Source organism: Glycine max, chromosome 6 (genome assembly GCF_000004515.6).
Source record: "Glycine max cultivar Williams 82 chromosome 6, Glycine_max_v4.0, whole genome shotgun sequence".
Lineage (NCBI taxonomy): Eukaryota > Viridiplantae > Streptophyta > Magnoliopsida > Fabales > Fabaceae > Glycine > Glycine max.
In genome coordinates this window covers 12,662,576-12,689,085 of record NC_038242.2, presented here as the reverse complement: position 1 = coordinate 12,689,085, position 26,510 = coordinate 12,662,576, and the positions used below count along the sequence as shown (strand labels likewise).

The window sequence follows — 26,510 nt, the reverse complement described above, 5'->3', positions numbered from 1 at the left end:
TAATAAGAACAGCTTGGTGCCTTGAGTTTGAAGCTAAAACTGTAGGAAGTATCATGGTGGGTTGAGTATAATAATTGTGTAATCACTAATCAGTAAGTAAATGTGAATGGGATCATTGTCACTGATGAAATATTTCTGTTCAGTCAATAAGTTATTAATTGTGCATCTGATTCTTTCTGAACTCTAAGAATTCCCCTAGATGACATTTTGTAGAGCAGGATGTGCTCTATGCTCATATAAACTTCTTGGTTAGGGTAGTCCAACTGCCATGATGCTTGCAGCAACAAACTGGGCTTGTGGCTTTTCTCCACAAGTCATGGCCTTTCTGTAGAAGGGATCATGAGCAAAATTAGAATTTCCAATATATTGCCATCTTTTGCATTTATAACTATTTTTTTAGTAACGACATGCACACTAGAAGAAAATGATTGGTACTTAATTTAGTATTCCCATAAGTTGTTTCTCCATTCAATCTGCCTTTTGAATTGCATCAAGTTTATCGGACAAGTTTGTTATGGAGATTATGAACTTAAATGGTTGATAACTTGTAAATATATGCAGGCGAGATTGAATAAAGTGAAACTTTTAGAAGCCATGGCAATATTTTTTGAAAGGTAATTATCCCCCAACCTCCAGCCACAATGATTCCTTATGCAAAATGTTAGTAGATATCTTTAACCACTATTGCAGATCTACTAGATCTAGCAGTGATGAGCTGCATGCAACTGGAGAAGTTGTTCGACGATGTGGACTTTGTCAAGAATCAGACATGTTGCTAAGGAAAAATCGAGTATGTGTTTCAGGCAATTGTGGTTCCCTACCATGGGAATGATTACATTTAATAAACAAAGTTTGGATTTTTTGGTGACTTTTTTATTCTTTTCATGTGATTTATAGGTGGTCATGCTTTTGGGAATCAAATAAAATGGCTCAATTATGTGTGATTCCAATCCAAAACAGTAAAAACAGAATGAAATCAGTAACAGTAGTTTACAATGAATAGAAAAAGAAACTGTGAATGTATTAATACTGAAAATGATGAAATAGACCTAAACCAGAGCCCAGGGCTCCTCACTAGAGCATGAGCTCCTCAGAGAAAAATTCTCCGCCCAACTCTCTCCCAGTTCTCTCTCTACCTCCACCTATTAAGCTAGCCCTCCTTTTAAGCCTTTATATTAAGTGTTTATACTTGCTGAATTTCAGTGCCTTTGTGGATGAGGGCTTGCTTAATTATATTCTTGATATTGTCCTTTTCTTTTATGTAATTTATATTTTTTGGAAGGAATACAAGCAGAACCTTTCATTTGATTGATTTTTTATATTATCATTTACCAGGATGGCAATTTTATGGTTGGATGTATGGGTTACCCTCAGGTTGGTGTTTTTTTTTTCCAGTTACCTGCCAATTGCTTTATTATAAGTTACAACTTGAAGTTGCCAGTTGCCAATATGTTGATCTTACTGAGCTCTAGATACCATAACAGAAAACTTAAGAAGAGATATTTTGAGAGAAAAGGAAAAACTAGAGAAAGAGAAAATGAGTTTTTATTTACCAACTTTCTTTGAGTGTACACTTCTGTATATATAGACAGAACTCAACTGCCTAACTAACTTTTGACAGACTTAGTTAACACTAACTAGAGACTGCAGTTGAATAACTGCAGGTCTATACTACACTACTCTAATAGTAGATAATATTTCAAAAGAGAAAAGTAATTGTTTGATGAAATGTAGAAAAATTTGAAGTCAAGATGGCATAGTTCAATTAGTTTGCCTAACTGTTTGCTCTCTATTAGAGATAAACTAGAGGAACACTTTGGACATACTCTTAAGAAGGTCAAGAAGATTGAGGTTGACTTAAACAAATTGGAAGAGGAAACTACTGACAGACAGTTATCCCCCCAAGAAGTACTAAGAAGGAAGCAATTCCAGGAAGCACTATGGGTAGCAGCTCAATCACATGAATCTATACTGAGGCAGAAGGCGAGATCAAGGTGGATTAAAGAGGGTGATTGCAATTCACGGTACTTCAATTTGCTGATGAATGCAAACCGCAAACATAACTCGCTGCAGGGAATCATGGTTGATGGATCCTGGATTGATGAATCGGGAGAAGTCAAAGAGGTAGTACGACAGTTCTTCATGCAAAGATTTCAAGAATCTGACCAAGACAGACCCCGCTTGGATGGAATCCACTTTCAGACCATTGGTCATCCACAAAATGAGATGTTGGTAGGGCGCTTCCAGGAGGATGAAGTCAAACAAGCTGTATGGGATTGTGGAAGCGAGAAAAGTCCTGGCCCAGATGGACTAAACTTCAAGTTTATCAAGGAATTTTGGCATTTAATCAAACCTGATGTCCTCCGGTTTCTGGATGAATTCTATGTAAATGGAATTTTTCCAAGGGGCTGCAATGCATCTTTTTTAGCCTTAATTCCTAAGATGTCTGATCCACAATTCTGAATGACTATAGACCTATTTCACTAATAGGTAGTATGTTCAAGATAATGTCCAAGCTGCTGGCTAAGAGATTGAAGAAGGTGATGCCAATCATTATAGATGAGAGACAATCCGCATTCATAAGGGGCAGACATATGTTGTATAGTGTGATCATAGCAAATGAGGTGGTGGAGGAAGCTCAGAGGAGTAAAAAACCATGCCTGGTTTTCAAAGTAGACTATGAGAAGGCATACGATTCAGTATCGTGGGATTTCTTGATATACATGCTGAGAAGGATAGGCTTCTGCTCCAAATGGATACAATGGATTGAGGGCTGTTTAAGATCTGCGTCCATATCAGTATTGGTAAATGGAAGTCTCTCGGCTGAGTTCATCCCACAAAGAGGACTTAGACAGGGAGATCCATTAGCACCCTTTCTGTATAATATTGTGGCTGAAGGTTTGAATGGTCTGATGAGAGTAGCTATTGAGAAAAATCTGTTTAGAGGATTCCAGGTGGGTGTCAATAATGTGGAAATCAACATTCTACAATATGCGGATGACACAATATTTTTTGGTGAGGCGATAATGGAGAATGTCAATGCAATCAAAGTCATTTTGAGGAGCTTTGAACTCGCTGCAGGCCTCAAAATAAATTTTGCAAAAAGTTGTGTTGGTGCAATTCGAATGTCGGACTAGTGGAACCAACAGGCTGCAAACCACTTGAATTGTAGTTTGCTGTCCATTCCTTTCATTTATTTGGGTATACCAATAGGATCAAACCCAAGGCGGTGTCAGCTGTGAGATTCTATTATCAGCAAGTGTGAGAGAAAATTATCAAAGTGGAAGTAAAGACACATTTCTTTTGGGGGGAGAGTCACACTGATACAGTCGGTCTTAACATCTATTCCTATTTACTTCTTTTCATTTTTCAGGGTCCCTAACAAAGTGGTGGACAAGCTGGTAAGAATACAACGCATATTTTTATGGGGTGGTGGAGCTGATCAAAACAAGATTGCTTGGATCAAGTGGGAGACGGTGTGCCTTCCAAAGGAAGAAGAGGGACTGGGCATCAAAGATATCCGGAATTTCAATTGCGTTGCTGGGCAAATGGAAATTGAGTCTATTCCACCACAATGAAGATTTATGGGCAAGGGTATTGGAGTCAAAATATGGGGGTTGGCAGAGCTTGAATGAAGCATCTTGAGTTCCCAACGAGTCCATATGGTGGCGGGACTTAAAACAGTCTCTTAATCAACCGCAACATGAAAACACTTTTCAAAATGGAATATCGTGGAGGGTTGGGTGTGGTGATATGATAAAGTTTTGGAAAGATAATTGGATTACTGATGACATATCTCTACTAGCAAAGTATCCAAGACTATATCTTATTTCGCGACGGTAAAACCAGGTCATCCAACAGTTGGGAGCCCACACGGAATCAGGGTGGGAATGGAACTTTAGGTGGAGGAGACCACTATTTGATAGTGAGATTACCATTGTTGATAGTTTCCTAAATGATGTTGAAGGCAAGACAATCCATCCATACAGAAGGGATGATTAGGTATGGAAAGCAGACCCAAGTGGCATATACTCGACACAAAGTGCGTATAATTTGTTGAGGGGGGAAACCATAGAGGGCAGTGGTGACGGAGTTTTTGAGGAGCTATGGAAGATAAAGGTCCCAAAGAAAATTTCAGTGTTTGTTTGGAGATTAATTAGAGATAGACTGCTAACAAAGACAAATCTGAGAAGGCGATAGGTCGAGATTAATGATATGATGTGCCCATTCTACAGGACAATGGAGGAGGTTGCAGGCCACTTATTTTTCCACTGCAATAAAATCATTCATATTTGGTGGGAATCTTTGTCATGGGTTAATACCCTAGTGGCTTTCCCAGAAAATCCTAGGCTGCATTTCCTTAAACATGTACTTGGTCTGACTGATGGAATACGGGCTACTAGATGGAAGTGTTGGTGGTTGGCTTTGACTTGGACAATTTGGCAGAAGAGGAACAACATACTTTTTTCAAATGGCACCTTCAATGCCAACAACTTGTTGGATGATGCATTATTTCTGCTGTGGACATGGCTCAGAAATTTGGAGCCAGCTTTTGTAACCCATTATAATCAATGGTCCTCTAATCTTAGAGAATGCTTTGTCTAGGATATTATTATGACTATGGATTTCAAAACTATCATTTGTAGTCAGCTTCTGGTTCCTATTGAGACTGTCTTAAGTCTGATCTTGGAACCATTTACTTGGACGATCTCACCTATGTAATCTTTGTACCTCTGGTACTCGAATATATATAAAATTTATCTTTGTTGATAAAAAAAAAAAAACTAGATCTAAGACTATCACTTGAAAGATAATAATTTGAATATTGTTGTAATTCTATATTTCAAAGAGTGAATACAAGACTTATTTATAAGCTGCCAATGACCTAATTAAAGAAATAAATACAATGTAACAAAATTTTTACAGATCAAAATACAATGGAACAAAATTTGTACAAATCAAATTTGTACTAATTACAGAATAAAATTTGTGCTAATTATGGAATGTATCCCAACACTCCCCCTCAAGTTGGTGAATGTATATCTATCATTCCTAGTTTGCAAGTAAGGTCTTGAAGCTGCTCCGTGGGAAGTCCCTTGGTGAACATATTTGCCAACTGAAGCTTTGAAGGGATGTATTCGGTGGCTATAAGACCACTGTCCAATTTCTCCCTAATGAAATGTCGATCTATCTCTGTGCTTTGTTCGATCATGTTGAATTGGATTGTATGCAATGCTGATGACGGACTTATTATCACAAACCAGTCCTATAGGAGCTTCATATTTTATTTTGAGGTCAAGTATGATCTTCATCCATAACTCATAAACCCCTTGAGCCATAGCTCTGAATTTTGCTTCTTACTCCACCATGTTACTAAATTTCCACCGAAGAACATGCAGTATCTTGTGGTAGATCTCCTATCAACAATTGATACTGCATAGTCAGCATCAATATATACTTTCATGGATAAATTTTTCTCCTTTTTAAACAACAATCCCTTTCTTGGAGAAGACTTCAAGTACTGAATGATTTTATTTACTGCCTGCAAATGTCTCTATCTTGGGTCATGCATGAACTGACTAACCATGCTAACTGCATAGGCTATATCTGTTAGATTTCAACTTAAAACCAATTGACTCTAAGTGAAGTTGTCCAACAGATATATAAGTTGCACTCCAAAAACTGAGGCAGCCGATGTGGGACTTCCTAACAATATTAGGCCTGGTGTAAGTGTTAACTCCTTGGCAAGTATACCAATTTGTCCAAGTAGTAATTTAAAACGGTAAGACCGACTGTCGAGTCCATAGGGACTTTGACTGTACTCAGGGTTTATATATGTCCAATTTTAAGTAATTAATGAATTGAATCGAATATTTGTAACTTGATGATGCATAAATGTAAATTCGACATAAATTAAACTACAGAGCTAGCATGTGCAAGGGTGAGAAAACAAACACTCGGAGCAGTGAAGAGATAATTGATGCAAAATTATGGGCATGTTGGGTGCTCAATGTACCAGAACTACTCTTGATGCGATGTTAATGATTTTTCTCTATTCAATATTATTTCAGTTATTACCTACATCACTTGCATACTATAGCCATGATTCTTCACATAAAGAGCCTAAATTACCTAATTTCACTCCTAATCTCTTAAAAGATAAATAAGACAAATTGTATTTTGAACATAGATGCATAATTTAGGTTAAATAGCAACATTCTATCCCTAGAGACGGATTACCTAGATGTTCTTTCCCAGTTCTTAAGAAATAAACATTTGTCAATGCCTAAACTTTATAACACTACATGAGCATGGGTGATCAAGCCTTAAACACGATAATAAGCACAGAAAAAAGACAATAATATTGAAATAACATTAAATAGATAGTTAAAATCATTGCATTAAGAGTGTTTGGTTGTTGAGCTCCCAACAATGGAAGGTTTAGCCTCTCATTGTCATGAAAGACTTACAAATACAAAAAGGGGCAAAGGAAGTGAAAAAAAATGGAGGAAGATGGAGATTAAAGGAGATGGAATGCTCCAAATGAATGACTCTCTCTCCACTAGTCATGCCCTAGCTCCTTGCTACCTAATAGAATGAATGAAATGTGTTCCCTCCTTTTTTTTCTTAAAACACAGCTCAATCATGTTTTTTGACATTGACTGTGCGTGAAGTGAGATGGCGTGTTGAGCGCAGCGCAAAAAGCCCAACTGGCGTAAGTGACCACGCGCTAAGCGTGCTTGCATGTGACAGCTGGCTTCCTATGTGGCTTCTACAAAAAGTATATCACCAAAAAACACTATAAATTTACTATCTTTAGCATCTATTGGATAAAAACTCAGAAGACGTTAAATTCTTAATGTTTAAATACAAAAGAAACAATGAAAGAGGAAAATTTGTTAATTGCTATGTGATTTAAATACACAAATTACGTATAAACAACAATTATCAGTGGTATAAGTAGATAAGTTTTCCCCCAAGTCTTTGGTACTGTGTCTTCTCTACCTTTGGGCTTTCTTCATCATTTCCAATCCTATGATTTTGCTCTATGGGCGCTCCAGTGGTTTTACAGCCCAACTTGCCAGCTTCTTTAAGGAGATCAAGTATATATTTTCTCTGAGAAATGAATATACCCTGCCTAAAGTATGCAACCTCTATCCTAAGGAAGTTCTTTAGCTTCCCGAGATCCTTCATCTCAAATTAGGCAGCTAACCTCTCCCTCAAGGTTTGTTTTTCAAGCTCATCATCACCAACAATGATTATATCATTGACATAGACCAAGAGCAAAGTAAGTTTACCATCTTGGGAGTGTTTTATAAAGAGAGTATGGTCACCTTGGCTTTGCTTGTACCCTAAAGATACCATAGCTTGAGTGAACCTACCAAACCAAGCCTAAGGAGATTGCTTGAGATCATATAGGGCCTTCTTTAGTGTGCAAACTTTATTTCCTCCATTAGTGGCACCATATCCAGGTGGAATCCTCCATGTACACTTCTTCTTCCAAGCTTCCATGTAAGAAGACGTTTTTAACATCAAATCAATGCATCTCCCAACCAAAGTGCGCTGCTAAGGAGATGATGATCCTAACTGCATTCATTTTTGCCACTAGAGCGAATGTCTCCTCATAATCGATCTCATAGGTTTGGGTGTATCACTTTGCAACCAACCTCGCCTTATACTGGTCCAATGTGCCATCAGCCTGATATTTAACTGTATATATCCACCTACAGCCTATTGCCTTTTTGTCTTTCAGTCTCTCTACAATCTCCCAAGTCTCGTTCCTTTCCAATGCACCCATTTTTTCATTCATGGCTCGAACCCTGCTCTCATCATTTAAGGCTTCTTGTACTAATGTAGGAATTCTGATAGAATCAATAGCTGAAATAAAATTCTAGTGCTGTAGAGAAAGATTTTTAGTAGACACAAATTGGGATATAGGATATTTGACCCAAGATCTTTTTCCTTTTCTTAAGGCAATTGGAAAATTATCTAGGTTAGATTCACACGAGGCATCTAAGATGTCCTCAATAGTATAAGTTCTTACCTTCGGTTCGGATGATTGAAGGTGTTGTTGGACTAGGTCAAGTTTTTTTCTTCGCTAATACTGGTTCCCAAAGCGTCTGTCCTCCTTATGTTGAACTGGTGATGATGTTGGTTCAGGGTCTTTGTCATCCTCTGTAGGAATGGAATCCTGTAACAAGGGAAAATATGACTACTCTCCCCCTGAAGCGGAGGACTATTGAAGAAAAACTTTGTTTCATGAAAAGTGACATCCTTGTAAACATAGACACGACGACTTTGAGGGTGATAATATTTGTACCCCTTTTTGTTTGAGGCATAACCTATGAGACACATTTGATAGCCCAAGGATCTAACTTTCCCCGATAGGGATCATGAACATGAACAAAGACAGAACATTCAAAGACACGACTCTGAAGATTGGTCATAAGGGGAACAGACGGATAGAATGTGGTCATGAGTTGAATAAGACTAACACCATTTAAAACATGAGAGGTTAACCTATTTATCAAGTAAGTGGCGGTTAGAACCGCTTTCCCCCCAGTAAGACTTAGGAACAAATATTTGGAAGAGTAAAGCTCTTACAACCTCAAGAAGATGTCAATTTTTCCTTTCTGCAATCCCATTTTGTTGAGGGGTGTCCACACAAGTTAACTCATGAACAACACCATTATCTTTGAGGAAATTGGAAAGGTTTTGATTCACATACTCTCTCCCATTATCATAATGCAATCTTTTAATTGGGCTCCCTAATTGTGTTTGAATTATACGGTAAAAGTTTATAAACAATTGGAAAACTTTAGATTTGTCTTTCATGAGAAATATCAGGTAACCCAAGTGCAGTCATCAATAAAAGAAACAAATCACTTTGCACTAGAAATATTATTGATAGGTGCAAGTCCCCACACATCTGAATGAACAAGATCAAAAGGTTTGGCAAACTCAAACATCACAATGAAAAGACTCAACTGACATTTTTGTAAACAAAAAAAGGAAATAAAGACTTAAGGACACTAAATAGAGGATGACCTAGACACCTGTGCTGAAGCCATATTTGGGAGGATGACCAAGGTTTTGAACTTGTCTGATGATTGGAAGCGATGGCCTTCTATCTAGTGCACTCTTTATTGTCCTTATGTTGCAAGTAGTATAACCCGTCCTACTCTTTAGCAATTCCAATCGTCCTTCTCATGGCAAGATCCTGGAAAACACAATGGGAGTGAAAAAATGTCACAACACAGTTTAAGTCCAGGTGATTTTATGAATAGACAAAAGGTTATTAGATAATTTGGAAACATAGAGCACATTATTCAAATGAAGGGAAATTGAAGTTGAATGTTACCACAACCAGTAACGGGGGTATGAGAACCATTAGTGACAATGATGTATTGGTTGCCAGTTAAAAGGTGTAGGATGAAAAATAATAAGAGTGAGGTGTCATATGATCAATAGCACCAGAGTCTATAATTCAGATATTTTCAGTACCAGAAGCATTAAAGGATAGGAAGCTATAACTCTTACCAGTCATGGTTAGGGAACAAGAGCTAGATGTCTTATTGAGAGAGTCCATAAAGGCCCTGTAGACGTTCCAATTCTACTTTGCTGAGAGATGGGATCTCCTTTTCGGCCTATGGGATAGGTGTGTCTTCTACACCTTTGGAAGCATACGCTGTTTGATTAGCACACCTTTGTGTGGCACCTCTGAATCCTCCGATGCGCTCAAGTACCTTCTTCTTTCCATGAAGTTTAAAACATGTCTTCTTAGTATGACCTGGCTTCATACAATAGCTGCACCAGCGATCATCATGGTTAGCCTTTGCGAGAGACTTCCCAAATGAAGAGGATGAGCCTTTTGTGGGACCCTTACCAGTAGCTAAGGCTGAACCATCAACAGAACTGCCCCTTCCAACATTACTGGCCTCTGAGTTTCTTTTCCTCATACAGTGTAGAACACCTCTAAGAGAGAAGGAAGTTTTTCTTTTCCCAAAATCTGAACCCGAATCAGATCAAACTCAAAGTTCAGTCCAAAAAGAAATTTAAAGATTCTCATCCTTTCAATGAACTGTGTCAATGTGGTAGAATTAGTTGTGAACGTCATTTTCAAATCCTGGCATTGATCCAACTCGATCCATAAACCATTCAACGTCTTATAGTAATCTGTTACTGAAAGACCCCTTGCTTGGTATTGAAAACCTTGTTCTCTATCTCATAACATGCTGCAGTATCTTCTTCTTCACAGAATACATCTAACTAAGATTCTCCCAAATCTCCTTAGCAGTGGAGAAGAACATACAGTTTTGGCTGATTTCTTGAGTCATATAGAATGCCATAACCAGGTCATGATAAGAGAGTCTTCATCATCCCAGGCTTAATACTTAGGATCTGTTTGGGCTAGAGGTTCTCCTTCTATGTGGTTCAATTTCTTTCATCCCTTGAGAGTAGTACAAACCAACTGGGCCCACTGGAGGTAGTTGCTCCCATCAAGTCGATATGAGCCTTGCAATGCCTAAAGGTCATTGGGATTGAGAAGAGGGATTGTCTCGTCTGTAGACATAATGGGAAGAGGAAAAATCGCAGAAACAAGACAGAAAAAATGCAGAACGATCAGTTTCACGACGGCGGACGATGGCTGACAACAGTGTTGGACAGCAGCAGATGGCGACCAGTGGTATACTCAGAGACTGGACACTGAAATAGTATCAACTGCAGCAATGAAGGCTGCCCGAAATAGTATCTGAATATTATTGTAATTTTGTATTTCAAAGAGTGAATACAAGACTTATTTATAAGCTGCCAACGACCTAATTAAGGAAAGAAATACAATGGAACAAAATCTATACAAATCAAAATACAGTGGAACAAAATCTATACAAATCAAATCTGTACTAATTACAAAATAAAATCTATGCTAATTATGGAATGTATCACAACACTATCCTAAAAGCTAGTTCTAAGGGGAGGATTGCTCAAGTTCTATAAGGAATAATTTGGCTTTATTCCTAGCCAATGTGGGAGTGGGACATCTAAACACTCATTAAATTTTATTAGTTTTTAGTTAAGATACATATTCCTATGACTCTTCACATTGATGATAATATTTTGAATATAATTTCCTTCCTCATATCCTATTTAACTATACTTTTGAAGTAGGCATCATTAAAGAGAAAGTAGTTAAGTACTCAATCATATAGATAACCAATTTTTATCCTCTCTGAATTCAGTTTAATTGATTTATGAAAGTTGTGTGGTTTTCCTCCCTTGTTGCCCTGTCTCTATTTCTTAAGATCACGACTGACAGATGCTAATATAAATTTGACCTCTAAATGAACAGTGTAGGAATGCTGTTTGGCTTCCTGGATCAGTATCTGAAGCAGTTGTGACGACCAATACTTGCAATTTTTGTACTCCTGGTTTGTGACAATTTTATATTTATATAAGATACATTTGTAGCTTTGCACTGAAAATATACAAATCAGTGGCTTGCATACTAATGTGTGAGTTTGGCCTTTTTTTTCTCCTTAAATTTTGATAAAATAGTAAAGCATTAAATTTATAGAGTATGAGCACTTAAGTGGAAATAACTTCATTGTCTAGAACTACAATTTGCTCATCCACCTTACCAAAACTACATGTTATTAACTGTTTAGTGTTGAAATTATAGGCATTTAAGTGGGATAAGAGAAAATAGAGATTTTGAACAATATATTCCTTGAATATAATGATGTGAAGGAAGTGATACTGTGACAAATTGTGCAGTGCTTTGAAGAAAAATATTTTAGGAAATTAGTGTGATAATTTGTGATTTGTGCAGATTTGAGTGATTAGGAAAATCCCATGAATCAAGGGATCTTAGAGTAGAGTAGGGAGACACAACTATTTTGTTTCCTAAAATACTAAAATAGCATAGAACTCTTGTATATATCCCGTATGATTATTCAGTATTATTGCCATGAAATAAATTCATTCAGACCTAATTTTCGATATGGTATTAGATCTCCCTATCTAGATGGCTTTGTCTCCGCATCCTAAACCTTGAGATCGCAGGCAGGCTTCGTTCATTGCACCACCCTTCCATTGCTTCAGCCTCTCTGCCTTAATCACATTGGCTGATTAACATTTAATGGTGCAATTAAATATCTTGTCTCAAAAGTTAGATTTAAAAAGAATAAATAAATAAATTGAAGATTAAAAGTAATTAAATATTTAGCATTATTATATTTTATCCAGTCAGGCTGGGTTCAAAAAATTCCCAAACCCAATTACTTTGTGTTCATCCACTTCCAATCCGATTCAACCTGTCAACCCTGACCCAACCCGATAATTTTAGCTCAGCTAGGGGACGGGTCAACCCAACCATGATCACCCCTACGGTTTATGGTGTACTAATACTTTTTCCCGACAATTTATTTTATAATTTAATTGTAATTATTTTTAATATTTAGGATTCATGCAGATGAAAATCTATGGTATAGGAAATTGATTGAGAATTGGGACACAAGGGTGGCTCCAATTCCCAGTGGAATGTTGATAACTTTTCTTTCTTCCCTCATCTGTGATTTTAAAGCCATCCAAGTGTCCAACAATTTATAAACAGGCTACAAACTTTGAGTGGCCCTTGGATAAGTTATCTTTGTGATATGCTTATTACGTATGACCTATATACTCTTTTAGAAATGCATATTATTATGTAAATCAGTAAATGCCCAGGTTTGTTGTATCAAGTAAATATAGGAATTCGAAAATTGTATCTTCTATTCATTATGTTCATTGCATAAATATCTAGCTCATGGTGTAGTTGAAACACAATTTTCTACACGTGCTTCTCTTCTTTCTCTCTGTCTCTCAATTGTATTGTTTAATTTATGTTTTAGTGATCTTAATCATGCGTCTTGTTTTAGATATTATTGCCATATCTGATTGGATAAAATGTTATAGGTCCTGTTTACTTGATTCAGTTCAAGTTTAGGCGGCTGGAGATACCACCAAACTACAGTCCCAACCATTTAGGTAGGTGCACTTCTGCAAGATTAATTTCTTTTCACCTGATTTAACCTTTTGATACCTGCCGAAAGAGCCAAAGGAGACCCAGAATAATGTGGTTCTTTAACTTATTAGTTCATTCATGAGTATATGGTGACTTCTCAAACCCTTTTTAGTGCAAATGTTTATGTTTAATTAATGCATGTGATATGATAGGTTGCATTGGTGGCTGTGATGAGATTCTTGCACAGTTGACAGAAATATGTGGCAGGGGCCCTCGCATGCCAGGTCTGTGAGAATGGCTAAGTAATTACTGGAAATGCTATAAAAAATATAGCTGGATTATACCTATGCAGAGTGATGTTGTATTGAACAATAGTTGTAAGCATTTAATGTGAAAAAACTTTGAGATAATCTATGTGAGTATGACAGTGTCAATACAGAATGTGTAAGTGGATTAATGACATGCAAACATTTTTAGGAGACAGTAACATTTATTTTATGGATATTATTGATACCACTAAGCTATTTTTTACTTTTTGTTTTGTTTTATTCTTCAGCATAAAATAAGTTTTAGAATTGTGGTCACAAGTCAGTGAGTTGCCATTCCCATTGTTTCAATAAATAAATATTCCAATCCTCTCATTATACCTTACCATGTTTTCCAGCAAGACCTCGAGGACCAACTGCACCAACCAGCAATGCCCATCATACTAACCCAAGGCAAGGAGCTTGCATGAACTGTCGAGAAACAGGACATTCTTCCACTGATTGTCCTTTACGTTATGGGAATGTTCAACATCATGGAACAAGTGAACATAATGGTATGGTCTCCGTAGATTTTAAAATTCCATGCCTGTTTAGTCTGTCTATAGAAATAAAAAAATGTATTTCTTGGATATTTAGTGTTGCCACTGGGATTTGAGCAAATGGTGACGGCCATTCATGAAGACACTGAATGTGTATTACTTTGGAATGATGGATTAGTGAGGAGTTTACTATAAACTGGTTTGTGTTAATTGTCTGGGCTTGGTCTGATATTTGATACAAATTGAAAAGCTCACCCGTGATATGCAATGCTTAATTACACAATGATTGTTAGGGTGTATTGGATTAGGGTTTGAATGCCGGGAAGCTTTTCATTGATCATGGTGAAATTTCTGTTCTTTTCTGTGCATGTTGGCCTAAGATATACTGTAGCCTGTAGGTTAAACTGCATAAAGTGTGAGGACACAATTTTTTATTTATTTTTTATCAAATCTAGGTTTGGGAAACCATATATAGCTTTGATTCAGGAATTTTTTATTTGTCTTTTCCATTTTCAAGATTTCATGTACTCTTTGTATTTTAGGAATTTAATATACACCACTGCAACATGTTTCATATTTTCTCCTTTTCCTCTCTTCTGTTTCCGTTTTTCTCGTTTCTTTTTTATCTAGATTGCCCTTCAGTGTTTTGGTTATCAACTTTCCATGCGCTAGAAACAAATTTGTCTTCTCCACATCCACATCAACCTATGTTATAGATGATAAGTGTTAAAATTTAATGGTTTACTTGTTTTTACATGTCATTGCCACTCTAGCTCAAGTTACGGTTTGTCTTTGTAACTTGTGCATACTTTTTTACTGGGATGTTAAAAAGTGTGAACTGACTTATTCGACAAAAATAAACTAAAAGAAATCTTAACTCAGTGCATCATGTTAGAAATTCCTGTTCTTTTTTTATCGTGCTTTTTGCAGTCATTTAGCAGCTGTCAAAATTGAAATTTAAAGCTTTGGATTTTATAAACCATTAAACAATGCAGGGGAAGCTTCTGTTTCATGCAGTTCGTGTGGAACACCATGTGTTTTGCGAACTGCAAATACAGTAAACAACAGGGGAAGGAAGTTCTACTCGTGTCAATCACAGGAATGCAACTTCTTTGTGTACGTGAACTCTTTATTTTTATTTATTTTTTGTATAATTATATTTCAGCTTTTTGTGCTATATTTTCTCTTAGGAGTGCCACAAATATGAAGAATTTCAACAAATTGAGTTTACTGGCTGGTGTTATTTTACCTTGTGCATGGTTTTATTTGTGGAGTTTCTTGTTTGTAACAAGGGCAGGAGAATTGTCTTTGATTATCTATGTCAAATTTTTGTAACTGTCACATCTTTGACACTTAGCACTTAATAATGTCTAGACTCTTGACAACAGAATGATTAAGCTTCCAACCTCTTCCTCTTAGGCTGCTTTTCATCCACACAAATAGCTCAAATTGACATTTATAAAATTGAATTTAAATATGATCACCTCACCATTACATAGTCTATGAATCTAATTTTTGAAGAGGCATCAACTCTTTATTTTCAATAATGTGATAGATGATGTTTCAAGCAGCTTAGAGAAACCAAACATATTGCATGGTTTTGAGATAGTTATTTTGTTTAAATAATCCTTATCACCCCTATCACAGATGGGAGGATAGCCTCAATGCTGGCACTGGAGGCAGAAGTGTTACACGCTCAAATAGTATTCCAGCCTTGAATCCTAGGCAAACTGGTGGACGTGGATCTCGTGGTAGAGGTGGTCAGTATGGATCTCGTACTGCTAACACAACATTTATGTCAGCCACTGGAGATCCTATTTCTGGTAGAAGATGCTATACGTGTGGTGATCCATCTCACTTTGCTAATGTCTGCCCCCATCGTGGTGTCTGATCTATTCTCAATGATTCATCTCAACTGTGTAGAAGGAAAACCAGGTTGAGCATCCAGAACCTTTCTGTTTTTTTTTTTTGTTTTTTTTAATTTATTATTATTATGTGTTTGTTTAAGCACCGGTAATGTAGTCTGTCAAACTTTTTGAGCATGCATTACCAAAACTTATGCCGGTTCTAATATGCCAATGTTTGCCAAATCGTTTTATCTCTTGCGTAGGAACTTGTAGCATTAACTTAATAAAAAAATAATGGAAGAATTTTTTCAATTGGATCTCCTTTGTATAAGTATGCCCTTGAAGCCATTTGATGAAGGGTATTGGGATTGATCAATTCCTGTCTATGATATTTAATTTTCTATTGGTAGGCTGATATCTAAATTATCATTATAAGCCCTCGTGGAAGGCAGCTGAAATATAGGACAATCTCTTAAAACTTTTTCTCATGCAAAAGTAGGGTGTAATGCAAGCTTCTTGTTTATTTATTTAGATATGGACGAGAACTGCAGATGCACTACAGTGACATAAATTACATAGACTTTTGTTTCATTTGCATCAACTAGTATGCATTTTGTAATACTGAGGTACAAATTTTCAATCTTTTTCAAATCAAGAAAATTTGGTCACACCGTCTGTTTGTGGAGCACATGGTGGGCTAGGCTGTCACGAAACACTTCATTTGCTAAATCTGAGGGAGCATGTGCGAGGGCAAGCTCATAGCAATTGTTTGACTGTAGCTAAGGAGGGAGCACTAAATCCATACTTAGTAACCAAGTCATAAATCATGTTTCAATTTTCTCTGCCAATGACCTAATTTATTATTTTTTTTTTTTGTGTATGCTTTAATCTAATCAAAGCATATAAGTAGCATGGAAATTGAATCTGTATCGTAGAATAATTTTATAATGCTTTATTGTGGATCAAAGCCATTGAATTATTTTTTTTCTGCATGGAAGGTTTTTTTCAAGTTATCCTGGCCGACGCATCTAATCGGTTTATTGTTAATTTGCAGATCATGTGCGTATGGGCTTTTAATATTTTGCCCAAAATACAGACACGTTATCTTTTTGGCCGCAACCATGTTGCTGATTTTTCACATTACAAGCAAGCAGAGATTCAAATGTTCACGACAGTTTTAGATATAGAAAAATTTTCTCGATATCTTTTTTTTTTTTTTGCCTTTTATTTTTCATGCACGACATTTTATGGTATAGTTTTAAATGATTTTTACTTTTGTCGAGTATTTGAAACTTGATCGAACGGATGTTGGGGGAAATGTTAATTTCCATCCAAATTAAAATCATGGAATGATTACACAAATGAGTAAGAAAGGATTAGGTGATATGATTAACTTCTCGTTTTAGTGGCATCATTTTAAAAAGCTCTCTAAATCCCCTCATGCCAGGAGTTTGGATGGAAAAGAAAAGACGGTTAGTCTCTTGCCTAAGAATCTTCATTTTATTCTTTTTACTTAAAATAATTCTTGAATAAGGGAATTTTTACTTTAAACAAATATCGTTTCCATTCTCTTCATCTAAAGGTAAACAGTAAATGAAACTTTCTAGAGTCATTTGTATGCCGACTACTGTGGTGTTCAGTTGTATTTTGTATCTTCTATAATAATGCAATTTGATAATTAAATAAGGATGTCTGGAAGTTCAGTTTTCCAATATCACCGTACTAGTTTTCTTAAAATGGTTAAATTCTTAATAAAAAAAACTCTTTTCTAAATAATGGAAACGTGTGAATAAGGGCAACTAGGGAGTAACTAAAGACAACTTGCATTTTGCTTAGGTACTTGATAATGGACGGTTTACAAATATGCGGCATGTTAATCCCGCCCAAAGCTCATGCAGACAATAATCTTTTAGCAATTCAAAGTGTCGTACATATTTAAATTTCTTTCAAAACACTTTTAACAAAAGAAAAACAAATAGGTTACTTCATAAGTTAAAATAAATTCTTTATTAATTAACCATAAATTTATTTGTAGATGTCTTTTTGTATTTTAGATAAGTTATATGAAAGAGTTTTTATAAATTATTTAATGAAAAATTGATTTTAACTTATGAAAAAATTTATCTTATTTTCTTTTCTAATTTTTTCCCTTAAAAGTACTTCTAGAAAAATTTATCCAAAATGATCCTTATTCTACTATATTTTTTCTTTATTTTTCATCTTCCATAATCCATACTCACTTTTCTTATTTCTCTGATTGACATATAACTTTTGCACTTTTTTTTTTACAATTCAATTTATCTTCATGAAAGTTTTTTTTTTTTAAATCGGTATCTTCATGAAAGTAGGTAACCAAGAGGTCAGGATTAAATTATAGCTTATGGCCAGAGTTGTCCTTCGGCTTCATGAAGTGCAGCTTCGACCATACTGCCAAAGGTAGTGGGTAGCATCATTTTCAACCAGAAAGATGGAAAAGTCTTTCCCATATGTTCTTTTTAGAATATTTTAAATATTCTTCCTTTACCTTTTTTTCTATTCTCTGCAATAAAAACCTCTCTTATTCTAATCTTGACTTCAATAGTGGTGCATGGAATTTCAAGGTAGGGAAAAGGCATCAAATGAAACCCAACGCTACCAAGGTTAGGTGCACATTTAGATGTTGATGGTTTAGCCAGATTCGCAGAGGACAAATGATATGATCAACTACATGTGCGCACTTCTTACATGTGAAATAAACACAAAGTTCACTTTATTTTTTACTTAAAAAATGAACACAAAAGTTTGAGTAGCTTTGTAGGAAGGAATAAGGGCAGAGGAAACTGGTTTAAAGGAATTTGGCTTCTTTAAAAATGAGAAAGGATAAAATATTTAATCTCAGCCAACTGTTGATGAGAACTTTAATTTGATTTTTTTAACACATTTATGATTATTATTTCAACTAATATTGTTTATTTTACTCTTACTTTTGAACAATCAAAGTGACCTCATCTCCATTGAAAAGATGTAAAAAAATGCAATCTCATCTCAAGCCTGTAATAATATCAATGTAATTTTTTTTATTAACAAAACACATGTTAGTTGTTAATTGTTAGTAAAAAAGTTGAAGATGTACCTTCTCACTCTCTATCTTCCCTTCACTGCTAGATCAGTTTTATAATTTCATATCAATGCAATCGAAATTCGGATCGATCATTTTATGGAGGTAATGTGTGTAGGATAAACATATCATTTACTGCTAAATTTTTATTATAAATTCATTTAATAAAATAATTACTATCAATGTAGTAATATGAACTTAAGGTCAAGTGTGTTGTTATAAGGCATGAGTTTCGGATGTTATGTGCATAGTTTGGGGAAGTTTGTTTAAATTTTTGAAAAAATAACTTTAAAATAAGTGCTTTTTAATCAATCAATAAAATTTGCTTCTTAAAAAACAGAAAATAACTCATTTTAAGAAGAAACAATTTATACAAAAACATTAGAACATCATAAAATTGTCTATATTATTTAAAAAACACTTACTTTAAAAAATGTGTCTAAACAAACTAGCCCAATATTACAATTAAAATTTTGTACAATGAATAATTTTCTAATCGAGTAGTGTGACGAAAATTATGTATCACATTTAGCCAATATGAAATATCGACATAATTATCAAATTATGAAATATATTTTTTTAGTTTTCGTGGAATAATTTATTTGTAACAATACAAAATTTAATCTAATTTTTTTATTTATTAATAGTTGGTTGATTCGAGCCGTCAGAAACAGCAGTTTTTGAGGCTTCACGTTAAGGAAATATAAATACAAAAGTATAATTTGATAATCAAGCTATAAAGATCTAATACCTAATTCTCTTTCTCGGCTTGAGTTGTAACGAAAACAAAAAAAGGGGCATCAAAATTTTCTTATTTTCTTATTTCATTCGATTAGCTTCGGGCACTCGCTACCCGTTACTGTGATTATTTTTATTAGAATACATTTTTAATTTGTTACCTATTAGAATAAATTTTTAAAAATAATCTTATTAATTCACTCTTTCAAAGATAATAAATAAATTTTGAATGTATTCTTTTATGTTGTTATTTTTAATTTTATAAGGATGAATGTGAAGATATTCTAAATTTTCAAGGGACTAAATTAATAATAAAAATATTTAAAACTAATGTAATCGCGTACTTATATTCTTTATTACATTTAAAGAATCATCAATATACTATCATGTAAAAGACATACTAATGTTTATGAAAAAAAAAAATAATGATGCATTCAGGAAGATATCATTTATCTTTAAATTTGAGTGTTTCATTATTTTATTGTTATTAGTGAAAAGATTATTATGAGCTACTCGTAATCTCATTCATAAATTATCAGTAACATAGTTGATTTAAGTGGTAACAATTTATATTTTTAAGTGGTCAAATATTTAAATCTTATTTCATCTTAGATATATAATATTTAATTTGTTTTGTTTATAGTACTAAAAAAAATCAATAATTCTGATAGAAATAGCTTCACACCAATACCAATATATATCATGGTAAAAAAAAGTTATCTCATTCATAACTTCCCAACAATGGCTAACTTAGCATAATTAGAATTGAATACTCAGGGTGGGGAAAAGAATCAAACTTTTGATTTACAGAGTATTTCTGACTCCGTAAGCAATCTCTGGTTTTCCCCCACACTTATTTGTCTTTGGTTTGCTTTTAGAACGGCTAGTATTGCATGGGTCCCTTCTATAACAAAATTGGTGGCATGTATAGTGTTCAACACTTTCTTTTATAGGTAATGCCATCTTCTTGGATTGGAATGGTATATTTTACATGAGCTTTCCAACATTTTTTCCCGCGCCTAATATCTTGATATGCACGTAAAACTTTGGCTATAATTTTATTTAGAAATGTTGCATTTATTTTAGTGAAAATTGTACTAGTAGTAGGTTAGCACAAAGGTTTGGACTACGAACTTCCAACATCCTGAATTCATTAGAAGACATTAGGGAAATCTTGGGGCAGGATCTCCCACACAAGAGTTACCTATTTTATGAATTGATGGCTTTAATGAATTGCAATTGTCCCTTAAATTTGTTGATATAACTACTCCATATTGTTTTCTATTAAATGAGTTGTACCGCATTTAATGATGAAAATATGTCGTCCACATATCATCGCTTATAAATAAAATATCTTAACTATAACTATTGTTAATTATGTGAAAATTCAAACTTGTATAACTCTTGTGCATTTAGAGAGAACAAAGACACACATGCACTCGCATATTTTAATTTAATTGTGAAGACACGTGCCAGACAACAAGTGATACTATGATAATGAGATGATAATAACAAGATCTTTTGTATTATTATACTATCTCAATATTTATTATTGAGCGAAAATGACTTTCACACGCCAATTTGAGATATTGATTTTCATGTAATGGATTAATCTTTTCAAATAAATATTTTTCTTATATATGGATCGACTCAAACGCTCAAAGAATGGATGTCTCACCATATGCTTAAAAAGGAAAGACTCGAGAATCAAACTATATTAATAAAACTGAATATTAGTATTTCATACATGAATTAATAATTAGTAATTATGATACGATAGTTAATTTATCAATCTGTTAATTGAATAACCCACATTAGTAACCTAGAGTTTTAGTAATATTAATGGGCTTGAAAATAACATGAAAAACAGTTTTTCACCATTTTCAATGGCTGATTAACATTTAATGGTGTACATGAATGAACAAGAAAGCAGAATCATTCTAAATAATGTGGACCCCGCATTAAAGTTTCCTTTGAATGATTTGACCACTAACATTATTATTTTGTCACATAATTGTATATTCTGCCACACAGCATCTTAGCCAACTTTCATAATAACACTAAAACATGTAACATGCCAACCAATGAGTAAAGTTTATCCCGTAAGTTTATTAGTTATACTGTAAATCAAGCTTCCATGTTTTGATATGTTCAGAGATTAAGACAGTCGCAAAAAAAAAAAAAAAAAAGAGTTTAAGATAGTCATGCAATCCCAAATTTTGATTCCAACACTGTTTATTAAAAATATTGCATAAGTCGAATTGTTATTATTATATTTTACTTTAAACTTTGATTAAACACAACATTTACTCAATTTCTTTCGAAATATTTACTTTTATACGATAATATTCAGAATGTTTCTACAAAAGGATTCAATGTGCATGTTAGTATAATCTTTTTACACTATTAACTGAAAAACCATCTTTAAAATAATTATTATAAAAATTAATAAATTTTATTTAAAATTTGCTATACCAATATAAAAAATTTATTACATGGTATATCATTCATTCTTTATTAAATGATCAGATATTTATGTTATAAAGGGTGACAATTAGTTTTGTTTATACTTCTTTAACCCCATTTCTTTTTTTTTTGTTAAAAAATTTGTTCTCTTTTTTAATGAGATGACTATTTATTTGGTGAAAAGTGTTTATTTAACAATAATAATAATAAGCATGAAATAATTAGTACATCACAGCATCCAACAAAACTAAACATTGTTAAATTTATTTTTGTAATTAATTATCAAAATATGTTACAAAAATGTTTAAAAACACAAGTTTTCATAAGAATTTCCAATTTATTTGATAGTAAAGTGTCTTGATTTGAGTTTTTTATGTTTAATCTGAGGTCAAATGAACAGAATTTCTTTCACAGTACAATAAGATGTAGTCTAGGAAGATAATATAAAGCGGGGTAGAGGTTGAAAGAGAGAGAAAGAAAGAGATAAAATGTGACAGATTTTACTAACAAAACTATCATTAAAAAAAGAAATGTAATATTAGGAATTTATGACAAAAAATGAAAAACATTTACATTTGTGAAGAAACATAAAATTGAGTATGAATCACTGTGAAGAAGGAGGCTTCTGAAACGCAAAGCAGTCTTTTTCAAAGAGTAGACTCTGAAGTGCAGTCTACAGAACCTGAATGCGACTTCCCACATCCAATCAGCAGCACACTGATGATTCAGCATTCGCCACGTCAGCGAAGCGGGGTCCACTAAGCGATAATTAACGTGACTAAACGAATCACGGTCGACACAACCAACGGTCCACAACAGAATCCATAGTCTCTCACTCTCCTGCGAATCACCAGAACATTCCCCTTAGACACCACGGTCCTCGAGCACGATTCGTTCCTCTCTCGCCATTCCCAAGATAAAGCAACCAACACCGAAAAGAGAGAGAGAGAGAAATAAAAAGAAAGAGAGAGAAGAACAAATTCAACACTCACACACACACAAAGTGACTCTTCCGATGATGTTAATCGGCGACGGTGCCGGTTGCCGGAAAGTCCTCGTCGGCGTTAAATTAGATCCTCGCAGCCGCGAATTGCTGACGTGGGCTCTCGTCAAGGTCGCCGAGCCCGGCGACCTCGTCATTGCGCTTCACGTCCTCGACTCCATCACTGGTTCCCCTCTCTCTCTCTCTCTTTCTTCTTTCTCTCTAACGTTGTTTTTTTTCTTACTCTTAATAATCTGAATCATTACTATTTTTTTTTTGTTATTACAGAGGGAACGGCATCGCTGTTATCTCTCGTGAAGACGTTCGATTCCGTTCTCGGCGTTTATGAAGGCTTCTGCAACCTAAAACAGGTTCGTTGGTTCGTTTTTCGCCGTTACTTGTTTTTTTTTTTTTTCGTTTCGGGCTACGCGAAATGAATGAGCCGTTACGTTACTGCGTTTTTCCATTTCCAAACTCCGTAACGGTTTTTCGGTTCCGTTCAGGTTGGTCTGAGGCTTAAAGTGTGTCGCGGAGGTTCGGTAAGGAAGGCGTTGGTGCAGGAGGCAAAGGCGTTTGGCGTTTCCACCGTGATTTTGGGAACTTCGAAATCTTATCATACTATTCGTTCTTCCGCGTGGGTTGCGAAATACTGCGCAAAGAAATTGCCGAAGTGTATCTCTGTTTTCTCCGTTGATAATGGCAAAATCGCGTTCCGGAGAGAAGCTAATGGAAATTGCAGTGATCGAGGTTTTGCTTTATTCCTTCGTTTTCTGCGTCTATTTTACTTAGGACCTTTATAATATACTTCGTCGGTAAAATGTGTTTTAGTTTTTTAGTTAGGTCAGAAAAAAAAAATGAGAATGATAGAGTTTTACTGTTGTGGCAGAGAAATTGTGTGAAGGGTCAAGTTTGTCGTCAAAATCGTTGGTGGTTTACACAAATAAGAATATGAAGAGTTGTGGAAGTTGTGCATTGCAAGAGGGTTCTGGAACTGAGTTTGAGCAAGGGTTGTGTGAGGATGTTGAGAAGGAGAATCCGCTTGCTTTGGTTCCGTTTAAGAAGCTTGAAGATGCTCCTTGTTTTTCGGTTGTGGTGGATAATTCGAAGCCTAAACCTGGTTGGTCACTGCTTCGCCATGTGTTTCATCACAAGAAGCATAACCATAAGTCTTCTTCTATGAAGAATACATTTGTTTTTCAACGGGCGTTGCGGCAGCCGAATTGTCATTCTTCTGCTGTGGTCCATCCAGATCATAAACAAATTAGTTTTAAGCAGATTGATGATTCCCCTCTTGATGGGGTGAGTGGTGCCATTGTGCCATTTGAATCTGCTACAACTACTCTCTTTACTCTTCCCTCCATTTGCAGTGGTTTGAGTAGCCTTCCTGAAGAATTGTTAGTATTACAAGAGAAGTACTCGTCCTTGTGCCGATTATATCGTTTGCAGGAACTTTTATCTGCAACCTCCAACTTTGCATCTGGTTAGCTTTCACCGTTTCAACTTTTGTTTCCTCGTTTTTGTTCTGGTTGCTTGCTTGGGGTATCTTCTGATTGGTTTTTTTCAATTGTGTTTTCAGATAATTTGATTGGCAGAGGTGGCTGTAGTTATGTTTACAGAGGATGTCTTCCAGATGGCGAGGAATTGGCGGTGAAAATTTTGAAGCCGTCTGAAAACGTGATAAAGGAGTTTGTTCAGGAAATTGAGATCATTACAACTTTGCGCCACAAGAACATAATATCTATATCTGGCTTTTGTTTAGAGGGCAACCATTTGCTACTAGTGTATGATTTTTTATCAAGAGGAAGCCTGGAAGAAAACCTTCATGGTAGATGTTTATTTGGCTTTGTTTGCTAGCGATTGCATAAACCTTTTCATTCTCTAATTTGTCTTTCTTACTTGTACTTTCTGGCAAAGGCAACAAGGTGGACTGTAGTGCATTTGGTTGGCAAGAAAGGTACAAGGTGGCCGTGGGTGTAGCTGAGGCACTGGATTATCTGCATAATGGCTGTGCTCAGGCTGTGATCCATAGGGATGTGAAATCTTCTAATATCCTTCTTTCAGATGATTTTGAGCCTCAGGTATTGTAGTATATTTTCTTCCCTTGCTTAGTTAGGTGATGACATTGTTACCCTTTGAAACATTTTCCACTTGATTTCAGTTACTTATCCTTAAATCGTTGCGTTTATTACTTCAGCTTTCAGATTTTGGACTGGCTAGTTGGGGTTCATCTTCTTCCCATATTACTTGTACTGATGTGGCCGGAACTTTTGGGTGTGTAACATCCCTCTTGTTCCTCCTTTGGCTTGTTTACCTTAGCTTTTGATTTGTTCTGAACAAGTTTTGTCTGGCAGATACCTCGCACCTGAGTACTTTATGCACGGTAGAGTGACTGATAAAATTGACGTATATGCTTTTGGTGTTGTACTCCTTGAGCTTCTCTCAAATAGGAAGCCCATTAACAATGAATGCCCAAAGGGCCAGGGGAGCCTTGTTATGTGGGTAAGTTTTTTTCTCACTTATAGACTCAGCATCTAAGATTGTTACAACAATGTATTTGAATGAATGAAATGTGTACAAGTATAAGAACTGAATATCCTGCATATGCTACTATATCCTATGAATTGGACTTAAATGAGATTGATGACAATATCCAGGCAATACCAATTTTGGAAGGTGGGAAGTTTTCCCAGTTGCTTGATCCAAGCCTAGGCAGTGAATATGACGATTGCCAGATCAGGAGAATGATTTTGGCCGCTACTCTCTGCATTAGACGGGTTCCTAGGTTGCGACCTCAAATCAGCCTTGTAAGCCTTTTGCCTGTGCAAATGTGTTCCATTCCATATGTCCTTCCTTTTATGTCCTTTTTAAATATCAGTCATGTTTTTGTAACGATGCAGATATTGAAACTTCTGCACGGTGATGAAGAGGTGATAAGATGGGCAGAACAAGAAGTTATTGCGCCACAGGAACTCGATGGATGTGATGAGGAACCAGTTCCAACTAACATTCAGTCACACCTAAACCTTGCTTTACTGGACTTGGAGGATGATACGATTTCTATCAGTAGCACCGAGCAGAGTGTCTCTTTGGAGGACTATTTGCATGGAAGATGGAGTCGATCTTCAAGTTTTGACTAACCAGTTGTTCATATTGATGCCACATTGGAATCAAATGTTTGTTTCATAATTATTTTTTGTTTTTCTTAGGTTAGATTTTCAAATTCTGCAGTATAGCACTGATTGGGTCTTGGAAGAGAGGTCCAACGGCAAAAAAAGTTCAGCCCCCCTCCTTGACTTTGTAGCTATGTCTCACTCAATCTGTATTCTGGAAAGCTTTTAGCGGTAGAAAACTCATGTTGGTGCGTTTGGGCTTTTGGGATCAGATTCTAACGGGGCTAATTGCGTAAAATTTGACCAAACAATGAAGAGTACATATATTCCACTTTGAGAGAACGACCTTTTGCTTCTTAGTTGCCTGGTGTCACATCCAAAGTCCACATACATAAAGTGTGGTCTCGTCGTCATTAAGACTATATATCTTTTTTTCCTTTTTCTTTTCTTAACTAAAACTAT

General features: G+C 35.3%; 2 protein-coding genes across 5 annotated transcripts in view; both read left to right on the top strand.

Moving 5' to 3' along the window:
• The window catches only part of LOC100818971 (DNA topoisomerase 3-alpha), a 50,637-nt gene extending 33,596 nt beyond the window's left edge, over positions 1–17,041 (top strand). For 2 of the 4 annotated variants that reach the window (XM_006581715.4, XM_006581713.4), the window contains 10 exons: positions 562–614; positions 691–790; positions 1,336–1,374; positions 11,351–11,429; positions 12,955–13,026; positions 13,216–13,287; positions 13,668–13,823; positions 14,804–14,924; positions 15,456–15,743; positions 16,710–17,041. In XM_006581715.4, the coding sequence (XP_006581778.1) occupies positions 562–614; positions 691–790; positions 1,336–1,374; positions 11,351–11,429; positions 12,955–13,026; positions 13,216–13,287; positions 13,668–13,823; positions 14,804–14,924; positions 15,456–15,699 (936 nt within the window). In that variant the 3' untranslated portion in view covers positions 15,700–15,743; positions 16,710–17,041. Of the gene's footprint in view, positions 1–561; positions 615–690; positions 791–1,335; positions 1,375–11,350; positions 11,430–12,954; positions 13,027–13,215; positions 13,288–13,667; positions 13,824–14,803; positions 14,925–15,455; positions 15,744–16,311; positions 16,646–16,709 lie in introns of those variants that run through there. The other 2 variants (XM_006581714.4, XM_003526825.5) reach the window with 2 other exon arrangements.
• A 5,720-nt stretch (positions 17,042–22,761) lies between these two features.
• LOC100817908 (probable receptor-like serine/threonine-protein kinase At5g57670) lies at positions 22,762–26,510 on the top strand. The gene is made up of 10 exons (XM_003526823.5): positions 22,762–23,125; positions 23,227–23,309; positions 23,442–23,685; positions 23,825–24,418; positions 24,515–24,763; positions 24,853–25,016; positions 25,133–25,209; positions 25,290–25,437; positions 25,593–25,742; positions 25,836–26,510. Exons 1-10 carry the CDS (start codon positions 22,972–22,974, stop codon positions 26,073–26,075), a joined length of 2,103 nt encoding a protein of 700 aa, XP_003526871.1. The 5' UTR covers positions 22,762–22,971; the 3' UTR covers positions 26,076–26,510.

Excerpts from the sequence above, each read along its gene's own strand:
- LOC100817908 (XM_003526823.5), top strand. The coding sequence starts at position 22,972 with ATGATGTTAATCGGCGACGGTGCCGGTTGCCGGAAAGTCCTCGTCGGC. Across the intron at positions 23,310-23,441 it reads GCTTCTGCAACCTAAAACAG|GTTGGTCTGAGGCTTAAAGT; the intron begins GTTCGTTGGTTC and ends GGTTCCGTTCAG. Across the intron at positions 24,764-24,852 it reads CCTGGAAGAAAACCTTCATG|GCAACAAGGTGGACTGTAGT; the intron begins GTAGATGTTTAT and ends TTTCTGGCAAAG.